At 37.3% G+C, this 22462-nt stretch overlaps 1 protein-coding gene across 3 annotated transcripts in view; it reads left to right on the top strand.

Annotated features, from left to right (window-relative positions):
- Positions 1-22462, top strand: part of magi3b (membrane associated guanylate kinase, WW and PDZ domain containing 3b) — a 152212-nt gene that overhangs the window by 83755 nt on the left and 45995 nt on the right. For all 3 annotated transcript variants that reach the window (XM_015031306.1, XM_015031304.1, XM_015031305.1), the window contains exon 2: positions 17157-17273. In XM_015031306.1, coding sequence (XP_014886792.1) covers positions 17157-17273 — 117 coding nt within the window. The remainder of the gene's footprint in view (positions 1-17156; positions 17274-22462) is intronic.

Raw genomic sequence — 22462 nt, forward strand, 5'->3', positions numbered from 1 at the left:
ATAAATCAATGGCTTTAAGTTTTTTTTTTATATTTTAATAAATATAAATATATATATATATATATATATTTTTTTTTTTTTTTTTTTTTGAAAAACCAGAAAATTGCTACTCACAGACACATTTTCTGTTTCTGGATGTATAACTGCTGGAGACAAAACTTAAAACTTCTACAGCTGTAATTGCAACTAAAGTTGGTGCTAAATTCATATCATTGCGCTGAATACAGTACAACGAAAAGTATTTACAGTGATTCACTTTTTCCATGTTTTGTTACGTTATAGTCTTATTCCTGTGGGCACGTACGCAGGAATAAGACTATATGTGATTTATTGGTTTTTTATCTTTAATAAATTTGCAAAAATCTCAAAAGATTTATTCCATCTTGTCATATTGGGGAATTTGTGTGTAGAACAGTGAGGTATAAGATTAAATTAACACTATATGGAAAAAGATTGTAACATAATGGAATTTCTATGGAAAATGTGAAGTTGACAAAACTTGTTTCCAGTACATCTGGAATACTTTCCAGATTTACAAAGTGTCATTTATAAGAATATTAAATACATTAAAGGATGTTAAAAACAAAAATGAAAAAATTCTAATAAAATACATGAAGTTTTGCGACAAAATGCAAGTTGTATTTAGTTTGTTTCTACATTTTAAAAGAAATGTACATTGTACATGTACTATTTGATACCTGTTAATTATGTACATGACATAATGTACATCAGTACATAATGTCAAAGTGATGTTGTGAACTCACTTATCTGAGCTTTCATTTTCTCCTTTAATTCAACAAGATATTCTTTTGTCTAAGGAAAAATGTTCCCTCACAAAAAATACTTCTGGAAGCATTATTTCTGTTGTGAATTATTTTATTCTGCACTGAAGTTAAACAAAGACACCTTTTGCTAATGTCTCCTGAGTAAGCAGACTGCCAGGCCTCTAAACCACATGATGGACTGTAACATAAAAGATTATGCTCATTGCAAACTGCAGTTCTCTTGATCCGTAGTCTCTAAAAAATATTGAATCACATTTAATTCAGTTCACTAGTTTGAATTTATATGCCACCTCAACCAAACTGAAATGACACTAAGCCACTTGGAAATATGGGTTTCCTGTGATTGCATAAATGTATGCATGAATTTATGCTGTCAAAGTTCGCATTCTTACAAATGTGATCCCATTATTTCAAGTGTTTGTATAACTTGATTATGATCCACAGTCCATTAATGAAATTGCCACAAATGTACCACCAACATTTTTATGACTCTAATACAAGGGAAAAAAATAGATTGCCATATGCTCCAAACCCCAAAGTAAATACAGTCAACAAATCAAGCTAAGCGTAACATCAGATCTGTGTTCATGGCTGCAAAAAAATTGTCAGCCCCCCTTTGCCAAGTTTGTGAACACAACTGTGTCTGGTGGAGACTGCTGCTGCTGTATGAGTCAGGTCTTACTGTAGCTCTGTTTCCCATTCTGAGTCTAAGTGGAATGAACACTGTTTGATACCTGTTAACACATTTGTGAGTAAATTCTAATGGAATTTTAGTGCGTTTTAGAACAGCGTGGATTTGTTACTACTTTTTTAAAACAATTACTGATAATGAACAAGTTGCTCATTTATTACTCTTCCTCAGGACCTAAAACTTCACAATGGTAACTGGGATCTTTTTTTTTTTCTTTTTTGCAAAGCTGCTACTGGTAGAATGTCTGTCATTTAGCATCTTTGTTTTACAAATTATTTTTACCAATTAGGATTGAAGCGCTTTGTTTTCCAAGCCTCTTTTCTACAATCTCCCACACACTGACCAGTAACTATAGCCAAAAATAAAGATTTATAATTGGTGGGAACAGCTAATCCCAGGCTACAGATCAGCAAGCACACTCCAATGTCCAATGAAAACCAGCTGGATTTTTGTGGTTACATATTTTCATTACTTCCTGTCTGGGTAAAATGCTTGTATGATGCTTGTATGGTGGAACAATAATCGGGTCAAAGTTTAGAAAAGAATTTCATGGAAATGTATGTTATACAGGAATCCAACTGTGGTTTCAAATGTTTTTCCTTAGAGTCGCATTTTGTTGGACTTTATGAAAATAGATTGATAGATTTTACCCTCCATCCATCCAACCGCATCCAGTATCAGAGCAAACCATGAAAAACAACTGTTTACTCAGACATTCACAGCTAAAGACAATTTAGGATCTCCAGTAAACCCACATGTGTGTTTCTAGACTGTGGGAGGAAAGTGGAATACTGAGAGGAAAACCCGCACATGCACATGGAGAAACTGGAATTTAATGGTTGTTATAATGGAAGTCCTATTGAAGAGGGAAGCACAAGCGAAAACATATATAAGCCTCCAGACCACAAGAAGGAAATTGTGTAGGTGCAGAGAAAACTTCCTACTAACGTGACTTCTGCTCTTAAATTTGAAGCTTGCACATCATTTTATGTTATTTTATTTTTCTGTCAGGGATATCTTTGCGGAAAATGCAAAACTAAATGCAGGAAAATTCAGAGTAATCATCAAACAAAGGCCTTTCCAGAGCCTGTTAGATTTGAAGCTGAGGTGAAGTGTCAGATTTTCACCAGAGTACTCCAAAAGCACATCTCAAAAACACGCAAGCTTCAAAAAGCTCTAGTGTGACTCCTCTGCAGTCTGGACCCCAATGAGCATTTCTGAAAATGTAAAAATGACTTTATACTATTCATTTTAGGTGAAGTGTTTCTGCATTCCCATAAAAAACCCACAGGCAGTCAATTCTGCTAAAGTTGCTAACGATTTTGAATGTTGTATGCAGACTGATGACATCAGAAAAGCTGCCTCCACTGTATGATGAGTTTGAAACACAACACAATGTGGAAAGATTACCACATTCCTCTTTCTGTGTATGAAACATAATCCATTGAAAATGTGCTGCAGTAAATACACAAGAAGCTTGGCAGGTTATAACATGAACTTAACAAGGTCGGGGATTCATCTGTGTTCCTCTTTGGATATTTTCGCTGTCAGAGCTGATGTAATCTGAGTGTCCTGTCATAAACACAGGGTGGATGGATGTTGGGCTTCCTTTTTTATTACTTTCATTGTTATAAATGGCTCTGTGAGACCTCTCAGTCAGCAGGATTATAGCCCAGGATTAAGATTCTGCTTCATGAGCGAGTGGGCGCGTAGCAAGCGAGAAGAGTTATTGGAATTGCCATCATTATCCTCTGGATCTCTCATCATGACCTTATCACCTCCAAGCTCCCTCAGCAGCTCTGCATGCAGCAGTTGCCGAATGCACACGGCTGCGGAACATTAAAAGTACAGCTGTTCAGGAGGTGTCACTCTTTAAAATGGGCAGTCTGAACTTTGCAGCTCTCCCCATCTTCATTTCTAAAATTTACTTTGATGTTTTCTTGCAGCTTGCTAAGCATAATGATGGGTTGTTATCGGAGCTGGAATTAGCCTGCTGTAATCATATGCCTTAGCAAGATCTTGTGTGTATTATGTGTCTTTTGACAATTTCACAGAATAAAAGAGCTTTATTTTTCTTCTGAAATTGCGTTCAACAACATTACAGATTGAAAGAAACACAAAAATGGCCAAGGTCTTTCTGATTCTCTTTCCACGTGACTTTGTAATTAATCTGAGATAAAAAAATATATATATATATATATATATATATATATATATATATATATATATATATATATATATATATATATATAAAAAGACATCTTTGCTGATGTATTCGTTATGATGCATTTGAATATTTGATATCTTATTGCAGTTTACTTGCTTAATACTTCTATTTAAAGCAGAAAAAATATTGTAATTAAGATATCAGCATTTTTTCACTAAATGTCTAATAGATTAACATGATAAGTAATCCACATATATGAATAAATCATAATAAACTAATCCATCTATAAGTGCAATGAAGTGGCATGAGACAGGGAATAAATGTTGTGTGGATAAATAAGTTGGTAGGGTTGGTCCATGTTTGAATGGATTGATTATTGTCTTAATTTTTTACATTCTTTTTCAATAACTGTACCGGTCGGCTAATTCAAGGTGGATCTTGGGTGTGGGACAACTCTTCTAATTATTCTTTTGACTCCTTTGTCAGACATCTCGTGAGTAGTGCCTGTTTCTGGCTGGTTTATGGTGACTTTTTTCCACTTCTTTATTTCACGCCCAGATTATTGTGTTAATATTTCTTGCTGAAACATTGAGATTTAACACAAGATAAAGTGCTTTTGTGATTCCTTGATAATGACGAGCATTTGTATTGATCAATACTTCAGATTAAACTAGAGGTCAGGAATGTTTTATAAATTACTTTATGGTTTGGAGGAATTCTTAGCTCTTTATGCCTTTTTGCATGTCTTTTTCTTTATGTTCAATACTTGTTCCACATGTAATTTATCTTTATTATGACTAACTATTTACAGATTGCTTTGTTTTAATTTATTTTCTTGAGTTGCTTTTTGGGGGTGGGGGAGCTGTTTCTCATATCTAGGGTAAATTTCTTATTAAATTATTTCTACATTTTAAATATTTAATGTGTAATTAAACCACAGTTTCTTGCAGTTTGCTATATTTAAAGGCTGCAGTTGTAAAGACCTACCATTGTCAGAAACCAGTGCTCAGGGAATCCCTTGTCTTTGAATATCTGGTTATAATATCACAAGAACACAGTCATAGCAGTCCCTTTCTTATTTTCAAAATGGAATCTCTTCAGCTCATCATAACTTAATGAAATGTAAATTTATGAGGAAGAGTCAGCACATTTTCCTGTATCTCCTCATCCCAGCAGATAGAGAGCGGTACATTTGTGATTTCACATCCTGATCATAGTCCAGGGCTAAGTTCACAGCATGTGCATTTGTGTATATTGGGGGAAATGTATATCTGCTTTGTGTTCTCTTAGCACAGTGCACTTTTATAAGATGCCCTATTGCCCTCGGGATGCTCTTTGCTCACTCAACAATAAACTGCATCATATTGGGAGCAATGGGCTGGCTTTGCTTTTGAGCTGTGCGGAAAAGACATCTGAGAGACCATGGTAATAAAAGAGACAAACAGAATAGGAGCTCTTTTTTTTCCTGGAGAGAAAAATTTGAAGTGATCTGCACCTTTTGTTCAGTCTATACACAATGACAGACCTAGTAAAATAACTTTTAATGACATCCGACAGAGATCTTCTGCAGAACAGGGGAGCCAAGAGAGCTGAGTGACACACAAATTCTCGCTCTCACAGGCCTGCGCGTGTGTTCTGGCACACATAGCCCTGTTCGTTTTATTTCTGTGCAAAATCTGGCCAAGCAGCTGCTGTCTGAAAACAACTAGGCTAGCACGTGTTACCCCCACAGCAACAATTATGGTTGTTTTCCGAGGTTATCTTTGCCTAACGCTGCATTTGGTTGAATTGTTAATATCATGTTCCAGCGTCGATCTATCAATCGGTTAAATGCCTCAGATAAACTGCGAGTCAGAGATGTTCCCTGCCTCTGCTGTGTGATTGTAGGCACTAAGGAGCACTTTGTAGGTTCATGCCCATCAGTTGCAATTGAGGTAGATAACTGCGATAGCCTATTTTTCTCTCATCTCTCTCCAGTGAATGGTGTGATTAATGGCGGAGCTGCAGACTATGACACTTGCCAGCCATCTTAGGTTGAGGATGACTCTGCTCCTTTTGCTCATTGGAGACTTATTAAATATCAAAAAGGTTGCCTGATTAACTTAGTTGTTACAATAGAGCCCAAAGTCTTTTTGTTTCAAGCCGTCAACTAAGTGACTTCAGTTTCCCTTCCATTAAAGATTTTTGAGTGACCTGTGTTCCAGATGGCACAGTTAGGGTTTGGCTGCAGGGGCAGTATTATATAAAATTGACCTTTATGAGCTTTACATCAACTTATAATGTTATTCCCTCATCACAATCAGACCTGGAGTGTTGCCTTGATTATTTCATGTGTGCTTGGGAAATTCTCCTCCTCCCTCGCCTTGAAGGCGGAGTTTCAGACACAGCAGGAGTTTTTAAAGAGACAGAGGCCCAATTTCAAGCCATTAAACTACAAAGTCACATTTCTTTTACGTCATATTTGATATATATAGCATTTATATGATAACTGAAAGCAACATAGTTACTTGATTATTCTATGAAATGGCACTGTGTGCCTGGAAAACATCATACTGCCAATTAAAAAGAAAAGCAAGCTTTTGTTTCGGGTTCCTACTGCCTGAGCGTGGCAGTTCACTTCCACCTATTTTCAGCTCCTAATACATTCCCCTCCTTAACACTTTTCTCTCGCTTTGAATAATTGAATACTTCTGGTTGGATTCTCACTCCTCCCCAAAAAAATATGACTTCACTTTTATGGAGACACGATTTGACAACAAGCTTGGGATTAGGCCGACCATTTTGCAAGCGGAGAACAACGCAGCCCGATTGAGTCACACTTGTTCTTTAAATATGACCTGAAAAGTTGTTTCTCTCCCTCGCAGAAACAGTTTGGATGCATTTGCGCCATTTCTTTTCCACGTGAAACATGTTGTTGGCTGTGAAACAGGTGGAAGTGAGGAGTGGGAGTAAATAAGAAATGCTCAGCGGTCACAGTAGTTATTTCCAAACTGAAAGGTCTACAGCCGAGAAGATGCACAGCGAAACATGTAGATTGGCATAAAAAAGGAGTCTAAAAGCATGTGACTCATCCGGGGAAGATAAACAACTAAAACTGCTGCAATGTTTGCAAGGCCATCAAGTTTTATTTTGTTCAAGACAACCTGAACACAAAGTAGCACATAGTCAGTTTCCTTGTCATGGAAAACTGTCTGAAGAAGACAATTTTTTTATTATTATTTCTGGAAGAAAATAACTGAATTTGTGAAGAAAACTTTTAGGATGTTGACTCTATTTGTTTTCTGAATTTTGTGTTTTCTATTTGAGATGCAAATGGAATGTACGCAGTTGGAAATAAGTCTTTCAAAATGACTCAATTAGATTGATATGAACTAAAAGCTCTAAATTAAATTTACCTATTGTTTAATTTTCATTTAGCTAAGCTACAGCAAAAATAACTCAAAGGTTAGTTCTTGACGTTTGACGACAATTCACATAAAGTAATCAGTATTAAATTTAGCATAAAAGTAACAAACATTGATCATAAGGGAATAAACATTTGCTAGAGAAAGTAATGAATCCAACAGAACTAACAGATTAGATGCATGAATGATTTTCCTCATTCATGTATCAAAGATTAAAGGCTTATTATTTATTTGATTTTCACTAAACTCAAAACAAATTGCATTACAGATTGTGCTGTTTGTGCAGCTGCAGACCAAAAAGTTAGTGTTCAGTTGTGATTTAGTGCTTACTCCAGAGAAAAAGTCCCATTTTTCATGGTTTTACCTGTCAATTACCAGTCAGAGCTAATTTTAATTCATATGTTTGTGCACAAATCTCTTGCTGTTGAAAATGAAAATTAAGTCCACCTTGATTTTATTTACTAAAAGCAAATTAAAAAGTTGTCTCAAGGTATAAATGTGCTATCCAACTGTACATTCCACCTTTTTGTGGCTGGATAAATACTCTGGTAGTGACGCACATTCTCAGAACCAGATGTTCAGTAGGAAGTGAACTGAAGGTGGTTGTTTCTGTTACTGAGTTAATTTATTTTAGTTGAACACGAATTATAGAATGGCAGTAATAACTTTGTATTGCTTTTAAAAAAATAAGTAAAAAGGGGAAAAACCATGAAAAGTTAAAATATAAGACAAAAAAAAAAACAACAAAGATGTAATCTGCACATTTGACAAACAAAATGATTTAAAAACACTGAAACACTGAAACAAGACATGACTCAGCACCTGAAGGTGACTCTTACATTTTAGAATCACCTATGTCCACAAGTTTTGGCTCGTGGACATAGCTTTGGTTATCACAGCAGTGCTGGTGTCACTGCAGTTGATGCTGCTCTGTCTGCATCACAGCTCCTGTTTTGCTGAGTTGAGCAGATCCAGCTCCACATTAAAGGAAGAAGGTCAATCCTTCATCTCCAGAGCAGTGATGGACAGAGGGGAGGGGTTGCGGGCAGAGGAGAAAAGAGCATATGGTTAGTTAACTTTTAACGCAAGGGCAGATGTCTCGGTTCTTTAGAGATCAGTGGGCTGGAAACGTGTTATGTTATGATCATGGCAGGGCATATCTGTAGTCTGTAATGTCAAGGGGGCTGTGGCTCTAACCTGTGCATTTGTGGCTTACAATGAGGGTAAAATTAGATTAATTTCTCATAAACTTATATGTTCAGTTCAGTTTAATTTAATCATGCACTAAAGGCAGGGCTAGATGAATTGATTTTAATTGAATTTTTGGTACTTGAAGATCAAATTTTCTAAAATCTGGATATTTTTCCACTAACGCATTCCTTCACTTTCCACAGCTCAGGGTGATGTTGGCCCATACAGAGCCCCCATCTTGGTTAACAAGCAAGTTTTATTTTGAAGCCATGTCACTCAGTCCTAATGAAAGGTTTGATAAAACATGAACCAATGGTCATGCATTTATGTCGCACTCATACACACCTCCTCTCCTTTTCAAAATAACCTGTTTTTAAATTTCAAGCATCTCTATTTGGTCATCCAAAATGCTTTCACCAGACTTATATCCCAGTGTGGACTTGCTGCTGAAATGAGAGGAAATTAAGTATGCAGTGAGCGGTTCAGGCATGTTGGGCCACCGCTTGTTTAAGTTTGCATGGCTCTGTGTCCACCCGGCCGAACAAACAGACTGAAAAACACAACATCGGCCCATCACACTCCTCTGTTGCAGAAGCCTCCAGCCACAGTAACACTCCACATGCCAGTTATATAAGTGAAGAGAATTCATCTGACGGCGCTGTGTGAGGTGTGAGATTATAAGCCAGGCTTATAGCACACCACTCTCTGCTTTTTCTCGACGAAGTCAGCAACGTGTGCCTTGATCCCAGTTTCATGTTCAGCTGTCTGAAAATGTGAACAGAGAGCCTTTGGTAAACTTCTCATGCAAAGGTGTCCACCCTGCGGCGGTTTTGTCCCCTTAAAATGTCCACACGAAGCTGAAAGGTTAGAGGAGGATGGAAAGAGGAAGGAGGTATGCTGTCACTCGAGGAGAACGATGAAAGGAGTCAAAGCGGAGGTCTTAGAGGTGTTGGTGCCTGGTTTGACTGAGGGCCACAGGGGAGGAGCAGTCCCTGACAAAGACGATGTTTGTGACCTGTCATTATGCTCTATGATGAATGTCAAGGGAGGACAAGATTGAGGTGCAGGCAGCATCTGTCTGCCTTCGCTGCAGCATGGGCAAAGGAGATATTTAAAGCTAGGAAAAATAAGAAAAAAATAAATCTGTCTGAGACTTAAAAACTCTGTCTTTGGTCATATCTAAGCTTTTACTGACTGCTCATAAATAGGAATCACCAATCTACTCTTTTCACTTCCAGCACCGTTACAGATATTTGAGGTTTAGCATTGGTCAATACCAGTCTGACACAGAAAAACAGCTAAATTGACTTAAAATGTTTTTTCTTTTTCTTTTTAAACACATACATAATGTAGTGAATTACCTGCACTAGTACAACACATTGAAATAAACCGATAGTTTCACAAGCTTGGTCAAACTTTAATTTATTCAGTCAGTGCAATAAGGAGCATAACAGCCTATGTAAAATAAATAATAACGAAACTGAAACTGACAAAAACAATAAGATGTCTAACTTGATTAAACATGTAAAAAAATAACTGCAACAATCCTTCCTTCAAATGGTGCAGAAGGTGCAATTAGGAATTCTAAATATAATGTAAAACAAACAATAAAGCTTGATGTTGCTCAGAGCACAAAGCACAGAATTAGACTTAAAAGATTTGTCCTTATGGATCAGGTATATTGTCAATACCCGAGCTAGAATATATATTTTTTTTCAATATCAGGACCAATACAGATTTTAAAATCTAACTGGTGCATCTCTACACATAAAGAACAACCAGAACAGCATAACTTACATATTTGATGTTATGTTCTACTTCTTACAACGAAAGTTTTGCTAGAAAAATCTCGAAACCCTGCATTTGCCTAGAAACCAGTCACACCTCCAGACACAAAGGACCGAGACGTCTCTACGGTGAGACAGCAGCGAGCAGAAGTGTCCGCCCCCTGACTGGTTGGAGGTCTTTGTGAGAGCAAAAGAAGAACATTCTCAGCATGTCTAATTGGTTTAGATTGGATTTTCACTTTGAAAATACAGACAAGAGCAGTTTACATAACTATGGAATAAACACTGAAATAAAGTCCCATACTTTTCAACCCTTATTAGAGTAATTTGTATATATATATATATATATATATATAAAACAGGACATGTCCCAGATACAGCCCTTTCTGGATGTGTGACAACTGGTAGAGTTAAAGAATAATTTATGATGCCCTGACTTGCTGTTTCTGTCTGTTTTCCACTGTCAGTGGTAAGAACATCTATTTTATTTAGTATGGAACAATTTGAAAACATTTTTGCTTGGACTGAAGCTGAATCTCAGTGCTAAAGCAAGTCTTTCTTAGGGGATTGCTTAAACTGAGGGGGTAAGGCAGCATTTGATGCACTGGTTTGTTACATGATTGGGAAATTTTCTCCTGCTGCTAAATTTTCTGTGGGAACAAAGGAAGGATACATGAATAAACAGGATAAAATGAGGACAACAGGTGATCAGGGCAAGTCCTGGAGACCTGGAAAAGAAGCAGTGCCGTAGAAAGGTAGCTTCTCTTAATTACACAGCATGAAAACCCAGAAACACAGAACAAATAGTTCCTTAAGGTTGTCTGTAATGTTTGTATTTTTAATTGAATAGTTACAGTCAGATCAGAATACTATTTTAAAAAGTATTTTGCCTTGAGTATTGATTATGAGTAAACATGTTGCTTGGTAACTGAAAACATGAACTAGCAGTGCTTTAAGGCATTCATAATTACTGTTGTGGTAACTTTTTTAAGAACACGTGGGTGAGAAGAAATAGTTTAAAACATTATCTGGTGCTGCATCAATCAAATACACAAGATTCCAAAAGCATTTCCAGATTCACACAGCCGGTTTGGCAAACATATTTCTTTTAGCACCACCACCTCCTGAACCAAACTGTACTTACTTCTGTGAGCAAAGTTTGTTTTCTTAGTCGCTGATCTGAACCAGGACAAAAGAAAAGGTGATCCGTGTGTTGTATTAAAGATCCCGTTGATGTTTTCATACACCTGGTATAGAGGACAATGGATATTTGGAGGAGAATGGGACATTTGAATGAATAAAAGAGCTGGTAATACTCCTTGCCCTGTATGCATGTCCTTAGTTGGTCATCTTTGTGAAGAAGAAATCTTTCTTTTTGAGCTAACCCCAGCATTAACTTGGAGTGGTCACCCTGTTTTCTCCGTCCACTCCTTAGCTGAAGCTGTCTTGGCATGGGGATGTTCTCCAGGCTTTTCCTACAGGTGAGACTGAAACAGGCAGACCATAGCTCCTGAGAGCTTTTTAGGGAATTAAAGGCTTCCGATGACTTCTTGGAAAGCATAGGTTGACCTCATCCTTGGAAGCAGCCAAGGGTGAGATGTGGGGAAAGAGGCTGTAGTTGACTGAACTCCTCATTTATTTAATCCTTGCCAGTCAATGCCAGAAGCTTATTTCAGCTGCTCAATGTTTTATCCATCTTATGACACTTTTATCTATGTGTATATCATGAATTAGAAGAGTAATAATGATATATATTTTTAAAAATTGCATACGCTTTACATGCAATGTGCCCTGCACATCGTAAATGTTGATATGATTTATAACTTTGCAATCTGGAAAACTCATTCAGTTGAAAGTAAATCATTAATGAGATTGGCTGTTTGAAACTGCTGTCCACCAATGACGGTGTCCAGATCTCATACTGAAGCTGCCAGTGGTGATTTAGCTCATCCTTTATTGCAGAAGCATTTCATTAAAATTAAAGCGTGTTGTGAATATTTTAATACATTTTCCGCAAATCAGCCTGACAGATTCCATACCTGTGAAAACTGACATATTTTCAGCTGAACTTTGTGCTACATCCCTTTAATAAAGTCGAGGGTGATAATCTGTTTCTCCACTCAAACAAATGACCCAAAAATGACTCCATGACTGTTAAACCACAGCGGCTGCAACGTCGACCCTTGTGTGTTTATTGGGGAGAAAAAGGAAAACGGTCATTTCAGTTGAGGAAGCTATACATTGGTCTTTTGTATGAACATTTATATTTATGGATGGTGCATCTCTACTGGCATCAGACATAATTCGCTGAAATCAGTCTGACTATGATGTAGCTCAGTGCACTGAGAGAAGTATCAGGGAACATATCCAGACCAGACAGATTCCCTATTCAGAGGACTGTTAATTGACTGTCAGACAACAGAGATAATGACCTCCCGGTGGATGTCCACCTGCCTGAGGGAGAATGTCTCTGAATAAAATGACAAAATTGACACAAGGCGTTTGCTCCAATTTCACTGTTTAGAGAAAGCAGCAAAAAGAGGAGAGAAAGAGTTGCTGTGCATAACCATGCACACGCAATAAATTTACAGAGATTGTTGGCATCAGTGCTAATTTGTTTCCTGCCAAAAAGTTCAGAGACAAGTAATTCTGTGCACCTGTTCATTGTGGAAAGTGAGAAAAATCACAGTTACATGGTCCAAGAAACAGTCTGGCATACAAGCCCTTTACAATCAGCAGTTGTTATTGTTGGTGATAAAATAAATGAAGCAACCTCCCTTTTGTCTCCCACTTACAAAATAACTTATTTTTTTCTTTGTGTCATTGTGTTTTAGAGAAAACAACTTAAAATCATATTTAATTTCTTCAGGAAAAAAAAAAGTTAAAATGTGTAATTCTGATGCAAGAAAATTACTTTCCTTTTCAGCATGAACATTCTCACTGCAATAACATTTTTATTTGTCAACCTATTTTATCTGCAAATAAAGCAATGATTATAGGTAGATGGATAAGGTTGAACTAAAATCATTATCTCTGTTGAAAATATTTTTCTTCTTTTGTTTTTATTTGTGGTAGCATCTCAGCTATACCTTACATCAAGTTTTGTCAGTGTTACATAATGATTCCTTTGTGTAAATTGGTGACTGCTTTCTGCTGAGATGTCTCAAAATAGATCAATAATATATGCATGTGAGAAGGAGTTAAATCCACAACTTCAAGTGTTAATCTAATTCTGTGGCTGCAGAGTGAGGTGTTGGTCTAAGTGACTATGTTAACAGTCTGTCGCTTCACAAAAGGGTGCCAGGCAAAGCCTCCCTCACTGCAGAGCGAGTGCAGATATTTTTTCTGAGCTTCCAGTTTTAGGGAAAGAGTGCTGCTGATGCTCAGTGAAATAGCGACATGTTGCTAAGGGATTCCCGTGGGTGACCTTGTTCCTTTCTGACACTTTCCCTGTCATTACTTGCTGCAAAAATGTCAAGGTAGAATAAGATAGAAGGCATCACTAAGAAGAGTTTGCCGAAAAGAAGAAAAAAAATATAATTAATATGTTTTTTATTATTTGGTTTCTAAAGAGTATTCTTGATATGTAGGATAGAATAAACAAAAAGTATAAAATTAACCAAATCATATTCCTCATTATTTAATGTTGCTAAGTCATAGTTACAGTTTAGCATTGCCTTCTTCTGAGCTGGGTGTTAAAAAAAATAAGCAATTACTAAGTGGATAGATGAGGAGCTAAAATTGGCACTGTCACAGAAAAGTGAGTCCTATTTCAGCTGCAGTGTTATCTGTGGATAGGAGGAATGAGAAACTTCTCTGATGTGACGGTCTCACTAACCGTCTCTGACAGGACCCAGGAAGCTACAAAGACCTCACTGTGTTGCACTGCAGTGTGTTTATGTCACATTGTATGCATACATTTTTAAATTTACTTCTCCGTTCTGCAGTCAGACATGCTGTACAAGAGAAATTGTGGTATTTAGGATTGGTGGACAGAATTTCCATACCTACAGGAATCCAAAACCATTTCTGTACCTTAATGAATAAATTCAGGAAAACTGAAAAAAAAATCAAGTCAGGCAGATTTTAAACTTTAACATATTGTGAAAAAGTCTCGGAAAAAGCTTTGCAAACCCATATCTGTCAAAGAAGTCAAACTAAATTGATTCATAATAGCTCTTTTAACTTAGGAATGTCATTCAACTCAGGAACAAGACTTAAAAAAATCTGAGTGACAAGAAATCAGAAGAGATTACCAAAAACACAACGAAAAGATTGAGAATATGCTTTCAAAGTGTCATTGCAAGTCCTGATTTCTAGCCGTTATTTCAGCATCTTTTACGTAAGTCCACTTTGCATAACTTCAAGTATATACAAATATGCGAGTCAAGACAGAGCAAGGCAAAACAAGAATTACTTGATTTACTATAATTAATGTTTCAACCATTCACAGCTTTAGTAAATAAAAGTATCTTCAGATTAAATAATGGGTGATTATATCTGTAAAGCTGCTAAGTACAGGATTTTTCCTCTTTGTCATGTGTAAAGAATGATGCCTACAGTTATAAATGATGCATCTGCAGAGCTCCAAATGTAATGATGAGGAAATATAGATTTATTTATTATCATCTATTTTATAGTTAATTGGTAAAGTAAAACAATGATTGCAAAGAGATCATAATGGATTAGTTGTATTAATAGTGTGAGATGACCCAGAAACAAAGTGGTAGTTTTCTGTGTTCAACTCCACAGAATGCTATCACTATATACTTCAAAGTGGTACAGAATGGAAAAGGGCACTAAAACAATGCCTTGAGATACACCACACACTGTTTAGTAGGTACAGAACCCTGAGAGGGAAGTGAACAACAAAAACGAAGCTTTCAATATAAAATTTGCTATATTATTTGAAAAATACACAATTTTCCACTCAAACTATGTCCTATTGTTCTATGTTGCGTGTTTTCCAGAATTACTTTTATTTTATTTATTTAGACAAGACAGACGTAATGCAATTCTCTTTAAAAAAGTAACACTGACATGCTATAAAAGTCTAGGTTCATTAGCTTGACTGATTCAAGAAGACATTGAGAATCCTGAACAAAACATATATTTTAAATTGGTTGTTAAAGTTAAAGAGAACTGCATTACGTCTCCCTTAGAGATAGGGTGAGAAGCTCGGTCACCTGGGAGGGACTCAGAGTAGAGCCGCTGCTCCTTCATGTTGAGAGGAGCCAGTTGAGGTGGCTCAGGCATCTGGTCAGGATGCCTCGTGGACGCCTCCCTGGTGAGGTGTTCTGGGCACGTCCCACCAGGTGGAGGTCCCGGGGAAGACCCAGGACACGCTGGAGGGACTATGTCTCTCGCCTGGTCTGGGAAAACCTTGGGATTCCCCTGGAGGAAATGGAAGAAGTGACTGGGGAGAGGGAAGTCTGGGCCTCCTTTCTTAAGCTGCTACCCCTGGAGCACGACCCTGGATAAGCAGAAGAAGATGGATGGATGGATGAATGGATGTTAAAGTTATTAGAGCACTTATGTTTTGAACATAGAGGTCGAGGATAACTAAATAAAATATACCAATACCTGTCATGAGTGGAAAAAAAAAACTTTAAAGACTCAGGAGACTTATGAAAATGTTTGGGGGGTTTTTACCTCATTTTTTCAGTTTTCTGTGATCATTTAATCCAGTATATTTCTTCTCTTTAAGAAGAGGAGAAAAGTGTTTGGTAGAGTTTCGTCTCAATGCTAAAAAGATGAGGGAGACATGAAGACGAGAAATGATGAAAAAAAAAAAAAATTCTTTGTCCGTCGTCAATCTTTCTCAAAGCTTCCTCTTCCCTTCACTCAAGAGATGAGGAAGCTGACAACGAAGCCTTGTTTTCCAAACTCCTCATCATAAACTTCAATACATGAACTTTTTTTTTCCCCACTTGTGTTTGACAGCTCTGAGAATCTCCCTCTGCGTCAAGCTTTGCATGAACTTCCTTTGTTTTCACAAAGACATCTGGGATTTAAAAGCAGATGCAAATCCTCTTCAGATTTCTGTTTTTGTTTCTGCATGAAAATCTATGGTCTTTTCCTCATGAGGCTGTGGTATTGCACGTTTGTGAAAGCTGTTTTGGCTGTTTTGTGCAAGGTGGTTAAAAAGGGGAATTGAGTATGAACTCAGCATCCATCAATGGTTAACAGTTTAGGTTTTAGATTTACTGTGTGCCATAAAAAGGCAGAGATTAAATAAATTCAGCTCAGACTAGGTTGTTCTTTTTTTTCCAGTGTGCAAGCAGTCGGAGAGCAAAACAATCTTCAATGCATTTTCAGAGCACTTAGCACTTAGTTGGACAGCATTTTTAAAAATTATTCTTTCGGATTTGAATCCCATTTCGTATTTAAACATTTTATGAAAGGCATAAAACTGAAATCTAAAGGTGAACCAAAGGTGAAAAGACTAAAATCAGACTGAAGAGGAAACTTAGTGGTGACGTTGGAGTTTCTCTAAATCATCTGAGGCTATTTTATCATTCAAATCTCATTTAATCGAGTAGCTGCCTGATAACAACCCTCTAAAATCTGACAAAAAGAGCCCAAAGTAAAGCACTTGGGATTGGACTGCTGGGGTATCCAAATGTGGTCACTTTTATAAGTGTATGCAGATCATGATTTTAAAATGTTTGTTTTATATGGTGAAACTTACCTTATACTAAGAAATAAATAGTTTTGCAAAATTCTGCTCAGTAATTGCCAAAAAAATGTTGCAGTTGAAACCAGATATTTACATTCACAGTAAAAAAAAAAGTCATATAGCTCATTTTGTGTTTTAAAATGTCTAAAATATTAATAGATTACAAAAACATAATGAAGGGAAACTATTGAAGTGTCTTAGATATTAATTCTTGAGACTAAGAAGTGACCTTCATCTTACTAGCATTTTCTGGAATCACCTTTTAAACTGTATGGCTTGGATTAAATATTTCCGATATCCTTCAACAAGCTTGTTGCATAAACTTGCTCAAATCATGGTCACATTCTTGTATTTATAAAACAGAATTGTCTTATATAGATGCTGCTATATGCCACATGAGACGTTGTTAGGTTCTGGCCTGATTTTTCCTGCCCTTCTCTTGCTTATTGCAGGCAAAGTGTTGAACACAGACCTGCGCCACTACCTCAGTCTGCAGTTTCAGAAGGGCTCGCTCGACCACAAACTCCAGCAGATCATACGAGACAACCTCTACCTACGCACCATACCCTGTAAGTACTCCAAGCACGCTCCTACACAAGGCTCTTAAACCGCAGCTGCAGACCACGCATGTGCATCCTAACCCACTTTTCAGCATATGTATGCTTTTATGTACAGCACCTTCTGGGAATATTGAAGATGCTGTGGGAAACGAGAATCTGCATTAGCACTCATTTTCCATTAAATAGTTCCGCACATACACAAAATCACAGCCACTAAGAAACGCACCCCTGCATTGTTATCCGCAGCTCCTTGTGAGGCACAGTAAAAAGCACACACTTAAGCATCACTATAGCAACGCAGCCAAGGACATCTCTTGAACCCCAATGTAACTTATTTACTTCTATAAGGTATCATCACAGTGATCAAAGTCACATTTTGCCCATAAATAGCACTTCTTTTTTTTTTATGGCTGGCTGTGATTTCCTTTGCTGACTCTGTATTCTGTGCGGTCAACGCCATTTTTTCTTATTTGAGATCAATAATGAGAGAGCTAAATAAGGTTGAAATTGGGAACCGACAGAACCGCTGCAAAGAATGGCAGCTGTGTTGTTGGCAGTAATTTATGCCTAATGAAAATGTGTTTGTAGTTTCCATTTGCTAAAGGTGTTGCAAAGCAACCGTGGGGCTCCAATTTCTTCGAAATGAAACTTTCCTTTTCTCATCACAGTATGTGGAAATACTGCTTGATGGCACAGTGTTTGGAGGGTCTAACAATGTGTACAATTCCCCTTTTCTCAGGGAAGAAAATGTTATCAATAGAACACCGCAAATGGATGGAAAATGTATTACTGTCATCAGATATACTGATTGTGTTATTTTTCCGGGGTTTAGGGATGCAATCTTTTAAAAGAAAATGAGTCATAGAAATTAGCAGCATAAAAGACTAAATAGCTTAAGTGCAACATTGAAGTCCAAATGAACAGTTCCACTGGCTGCAACAATGACAGTTATCGGGTATTATACATGCCCAATAACTACTCCAGATTTAAAATATTATTTTTGATAAGATTTTAAATTCAAGTTTAAATTTGATTCCCATGACAAGAGTAAAGAAAGAAAATAATCTACTTTCTGCTTCTAAACTGGACTGATTGGACAGTCTGACTTCGCTTCAGTGATTTTGATACAGATTTAACTGGACAAGGGATTTATTAAATCATTTTCATAGAAATAGACTTCCACAAGTATTTTCGACACCCCACAAGTACGTATTTCCAAGGTTTTAAGGAAGGTGGGCCGTCTTTTGTACACAGCACTGTCACTGTAACTCATGCCTCTTCAGGACATGAAGATGCTCTATTTACAACTAGTTTGTACAAGTGTGAGATTTGTTAACAAAACAGTCCGATTACGTTTCATTTATATTTCTTTTTTCTCTTTTATTTTCCAAGTAGAGGATTGTTCCTGCAAACACTGGTCACTTTCTGCCCTTTCCTCGCTTCCTCTCCTTACCTTTCAGTGGTTTTCCTGTCTGTCCCCTATGCCTTCATATACCTGTGAGTCGTGTTCTGAGTCGTGTTGTTTCCTGGGCTGTTGGCTTTAAACTGAATAGTTATTGGATTTTTTTCCTCTTAAAGCTCAGTTGCACAGGGAGTATTTTTGGGCCAGTAACAGTGGTTGGACACAACATGATTACAGAGGGATTTCTCTGCCACTGCTGCTGCCTGTCATTCTCACCTCTTTAGTTTAAACACACCTGCACATACTGCCTTCTGTTGCTCGTGTGTCTCCTACTTCTAACATAGCTGTTCATTGCAATTGTAGCCTCTAACCACTATTCATCAGCAGCCGTCAGCAGGCTAGCTCCACGAGTCTGGCTCTCTAATCCCCTGCTTGAATTACTGTCTTAATGAGCAAGAGACGGGGACTTGCACAGTGACGGCACCTCCATCATTCTACTCCCTGCTTTCAGTTTTCCATACGTCTCTGTTTCAGTTTTATGCTCTCTCTCTCTTTCTGTCACTTCTACCTCTGAATTATGTATTGAATACAAAGAAATAGAAAAACATGGGGCTTTTAATTGCATAAAGCACTAATAACAACAGTTTAAAGGGACAAAATGATCACATGAATGAGATTGTAAACATATTTTAATGTTGAGTGTATTCCACCTTCTAAAGTCATTGTGTTGCAATATCAGAAGCATCACCTCCTCCACAACTGACGTGGCCTAAGATTGCATCCTGCTTACAATTACATAAACATACTATACAACTGCATGGTTGGTGAAAAGAAAGAATACCCTCATTTCTTGGCTTTTATGTAATAAGCATAATGGAATGATCTCTTCACCTCATCAATTAATTGGTTCTAAAATTAATTACATCTCTAAATTATTCATTAAACAAAAGCAAAGCAGAAATAGAAGAGATGGGAGTGAAAAGTTAACCCTGCACAGGGGTTCTGCCGCCAGGTTCTGCTGATCAGATTTACTTGACTGATCACCTTGATCACCTCATAAAAGAAATGTACTGCTCTAAAACATGCAGATCTGTTCAACAACAACGTTGAAAGGAAATCAGCAACTTCCATAAAGAAATACTTGTGACTACCCATCAAGCTGGGACTTCCACACAACTGGAATTCAATCATTCCAAAGAGAGAGTATTTATTTACATTTGCCAATCTTCCCCCAGAGTGGACATCCCAGAATTTCACCCCAACATCAGATGTGCAATGGTCAGAAAAACGCAAAACAAGATAAGACAGGACAAGGGCTTCCTCCCAGACTCTATGGGCTGCAGTTATCACATGAAATATAATATAAAGTTAATTGCAGTAGAGATAGAGAAAGGCTGAACTAGTGCTGCCTGTTTGGAAATGTTGCCAAAAAAAAAAAAAAAAAAAAATCTGATACCTAGAAAGAATGATGCCATGACTGAGATTTGGAACGTTAGGTATGAATAAATCAAATTGTTCTTTGACCAAAGCTTGGGACTGCCATCAACCCAATCCTAAATATACAAGCAAAATAAAACCACTAAAAATTGAAAGAGGAATGAGGCGTTACAATGGACTAGTCAAAGTCTACTGAATGCTTAGTTGTGTAATAAGCATTCAGCAAATGTCTGGTAGTGAAGCAATGGCCAAAAGTCCTCCACAAAAATGTGAAAGACAGAAAAAGTCACGACTCTTTCAGGTTATCACGGCTAAAGGTGGTTCTTCAAGCTACTAAATTATATGGTGTATTTATTTTTATACATCCAGGTTTTTTGTTCCGGCATTGTACTTGTAAAAAATATTCCAACCTAAGCTGTTTTGTTCTTGTGAAGTTGAGGTCTAAGTTATTTTAGAAACTGATAAAAAACTAGATCATGTTTATTATGTTCTGATATTTGAAATCCTCAACTTGACATTGGAAATACGTTCTTTTCATCATGAGTGTATCACTATGCTTATGCAGAAAATGCAAATTAGGCTTTTATGTCATCTACTGCATCTTTGAAGTGAGGTTTATTACCAGAACACCATTTGAATATTCTCATCTGCACCTGAAAGTGACATTGGCCATGCACTGTCAGGAGTCCTTAGCATCACATTCAAACCCACTTAGTAATCCCTCAGGTACATATTTTAACATCAAGTCTCTTAAGGATATTTCAAAAAGCTAATTTTACTCTCAATGTTTTAATGTACAGCACATAAAAGGATGAGTTTTATAGCAAAAGTGTTCTAATGGACGACTCCTTAAAGGTTGTTGGATGACATTGTTTAAATTTGCTTAATCATACAGGGCATTTATATGGACACACCTGCCATCTCAACTGTAGTGGGAAGCGGACACACACGCATGCCGTGAAATCCCTGGACAATTACCAGCTCTTGTCACTAAAATGCTTGCTGTGCATTCTTCAGACTTTACGCTTGGGAACAGACTGGGCAAACTCAACTCTCATTAGTTTTATGCAGACATCTGGTTTTTGAATATTTCAGAAGTGTGTATAGAAAGTGGCCAGCGCTTAAATTTGAACAGATGGTGTCAGAACTAAACCAGACCTGACTGCTGATTCTATTCTGACAGAGTGATATTTGGTTCATTTTGAGCTATTCTATTAATTTTTAGCTGTAGTGTGGTTAAATATTCACATTTATTTTGAATTTAAATGTTAAAACTCAGCAGGGTAGGTAGCGATACGTTCTGACATCTGTAACCACATGACAGCTTCCCCATTATTCCGTTTACCGTACTGAAGAGTTCAAAGGCAGACTAATTGCAGAAAATGTTTGCCCACAATTTTATGACTGAGAAGTTTGAGTTCAAATCTATCAGACTTTCCAGTTCATTGAGAATTGATGCTAAAGGCTGTGTTGACTGTAGAAAAGAGAAAATCGAATGCATCAGTAACAAGTATCTGTGCGTGACAAGCTGGCAGCAGTGGAGTGGACTAATACAGCCACAAGACGAGTCACTCTTTGGAAAATGGGGATGTTGGTTGCTATATTTCAACTCTCAAAGCTCAATCCCTCTCGTGCTTGGCAGTCATTTTGCTCTTGCAGGAAAAAGGCCCGACTTCACATCTTTTGGGTGCTGAAGCTCGAGTGGTCATTTTCTCGTTGTGACAAATCAATACCTGTCTGTCTTCTTTAGAGGTATTAAAGGCAGGTTCAGGGAGTCATGGACTGTCGTTAAATTGCAAAGTCCAAGCCAAAGCAATTCACACAGTTTGTCGAAAATCAAAGCTGATGATAAACAAGCCGATGTGAAGATGGATTTAACCCCAAATGTTTGTGACAATCATGCAGACAGCAAGAGGATTAGCAGGCTTGGTTTGTGTCGCTGTGCCAGTGGTCCACTTCACACACTCGTTCTCTCATATCACTGTAGCATATCTCTGTCTGTGTTGGTGTTCTACCGACACCACAGGGTCACTTCTGCTGAACCAAAGTAATTTGAAGTCGTAGTTAATATTATTCTGGCTTTTACGTCAAGACTGAAACACTAAATGAGACTATTCAGTAAGAAGCAACATTGTGCATTCAATGAGTCGGTGATAAAGGGGTTGCAAGAGAGTACTCTGCAAAAACATAAAATCTTATCAAGGATTTTTGTCTAGTTTCTAGTTCAAATATCTTAGTACACTTGAAATAAGACAAAACTATCTTACAAGTAACTTTTCTGCAATATATAGGAACTTATTTTAAGTAAATAATTCTTGAATATTGATGAAACCATACTAATTTCACTGTCAGTTTCATT

The sequence above is a fragment of the Poecilia latipinna genome, unplaced genomic scaffold, assembly GCF_001443285.1.
Source record: "Poecilia latipinna isolate Pla-1442-1.1 unplaced genomic scaffold, P_latipinna-1.0 Scaffold202, whole genome shotgun sequence".
NCBI lineage: Eukaryota > Metazoa > Chordata > Actinopteri > Cyprinodontiformes > Poeciliidae > Poecilia > Poecilia latipinna.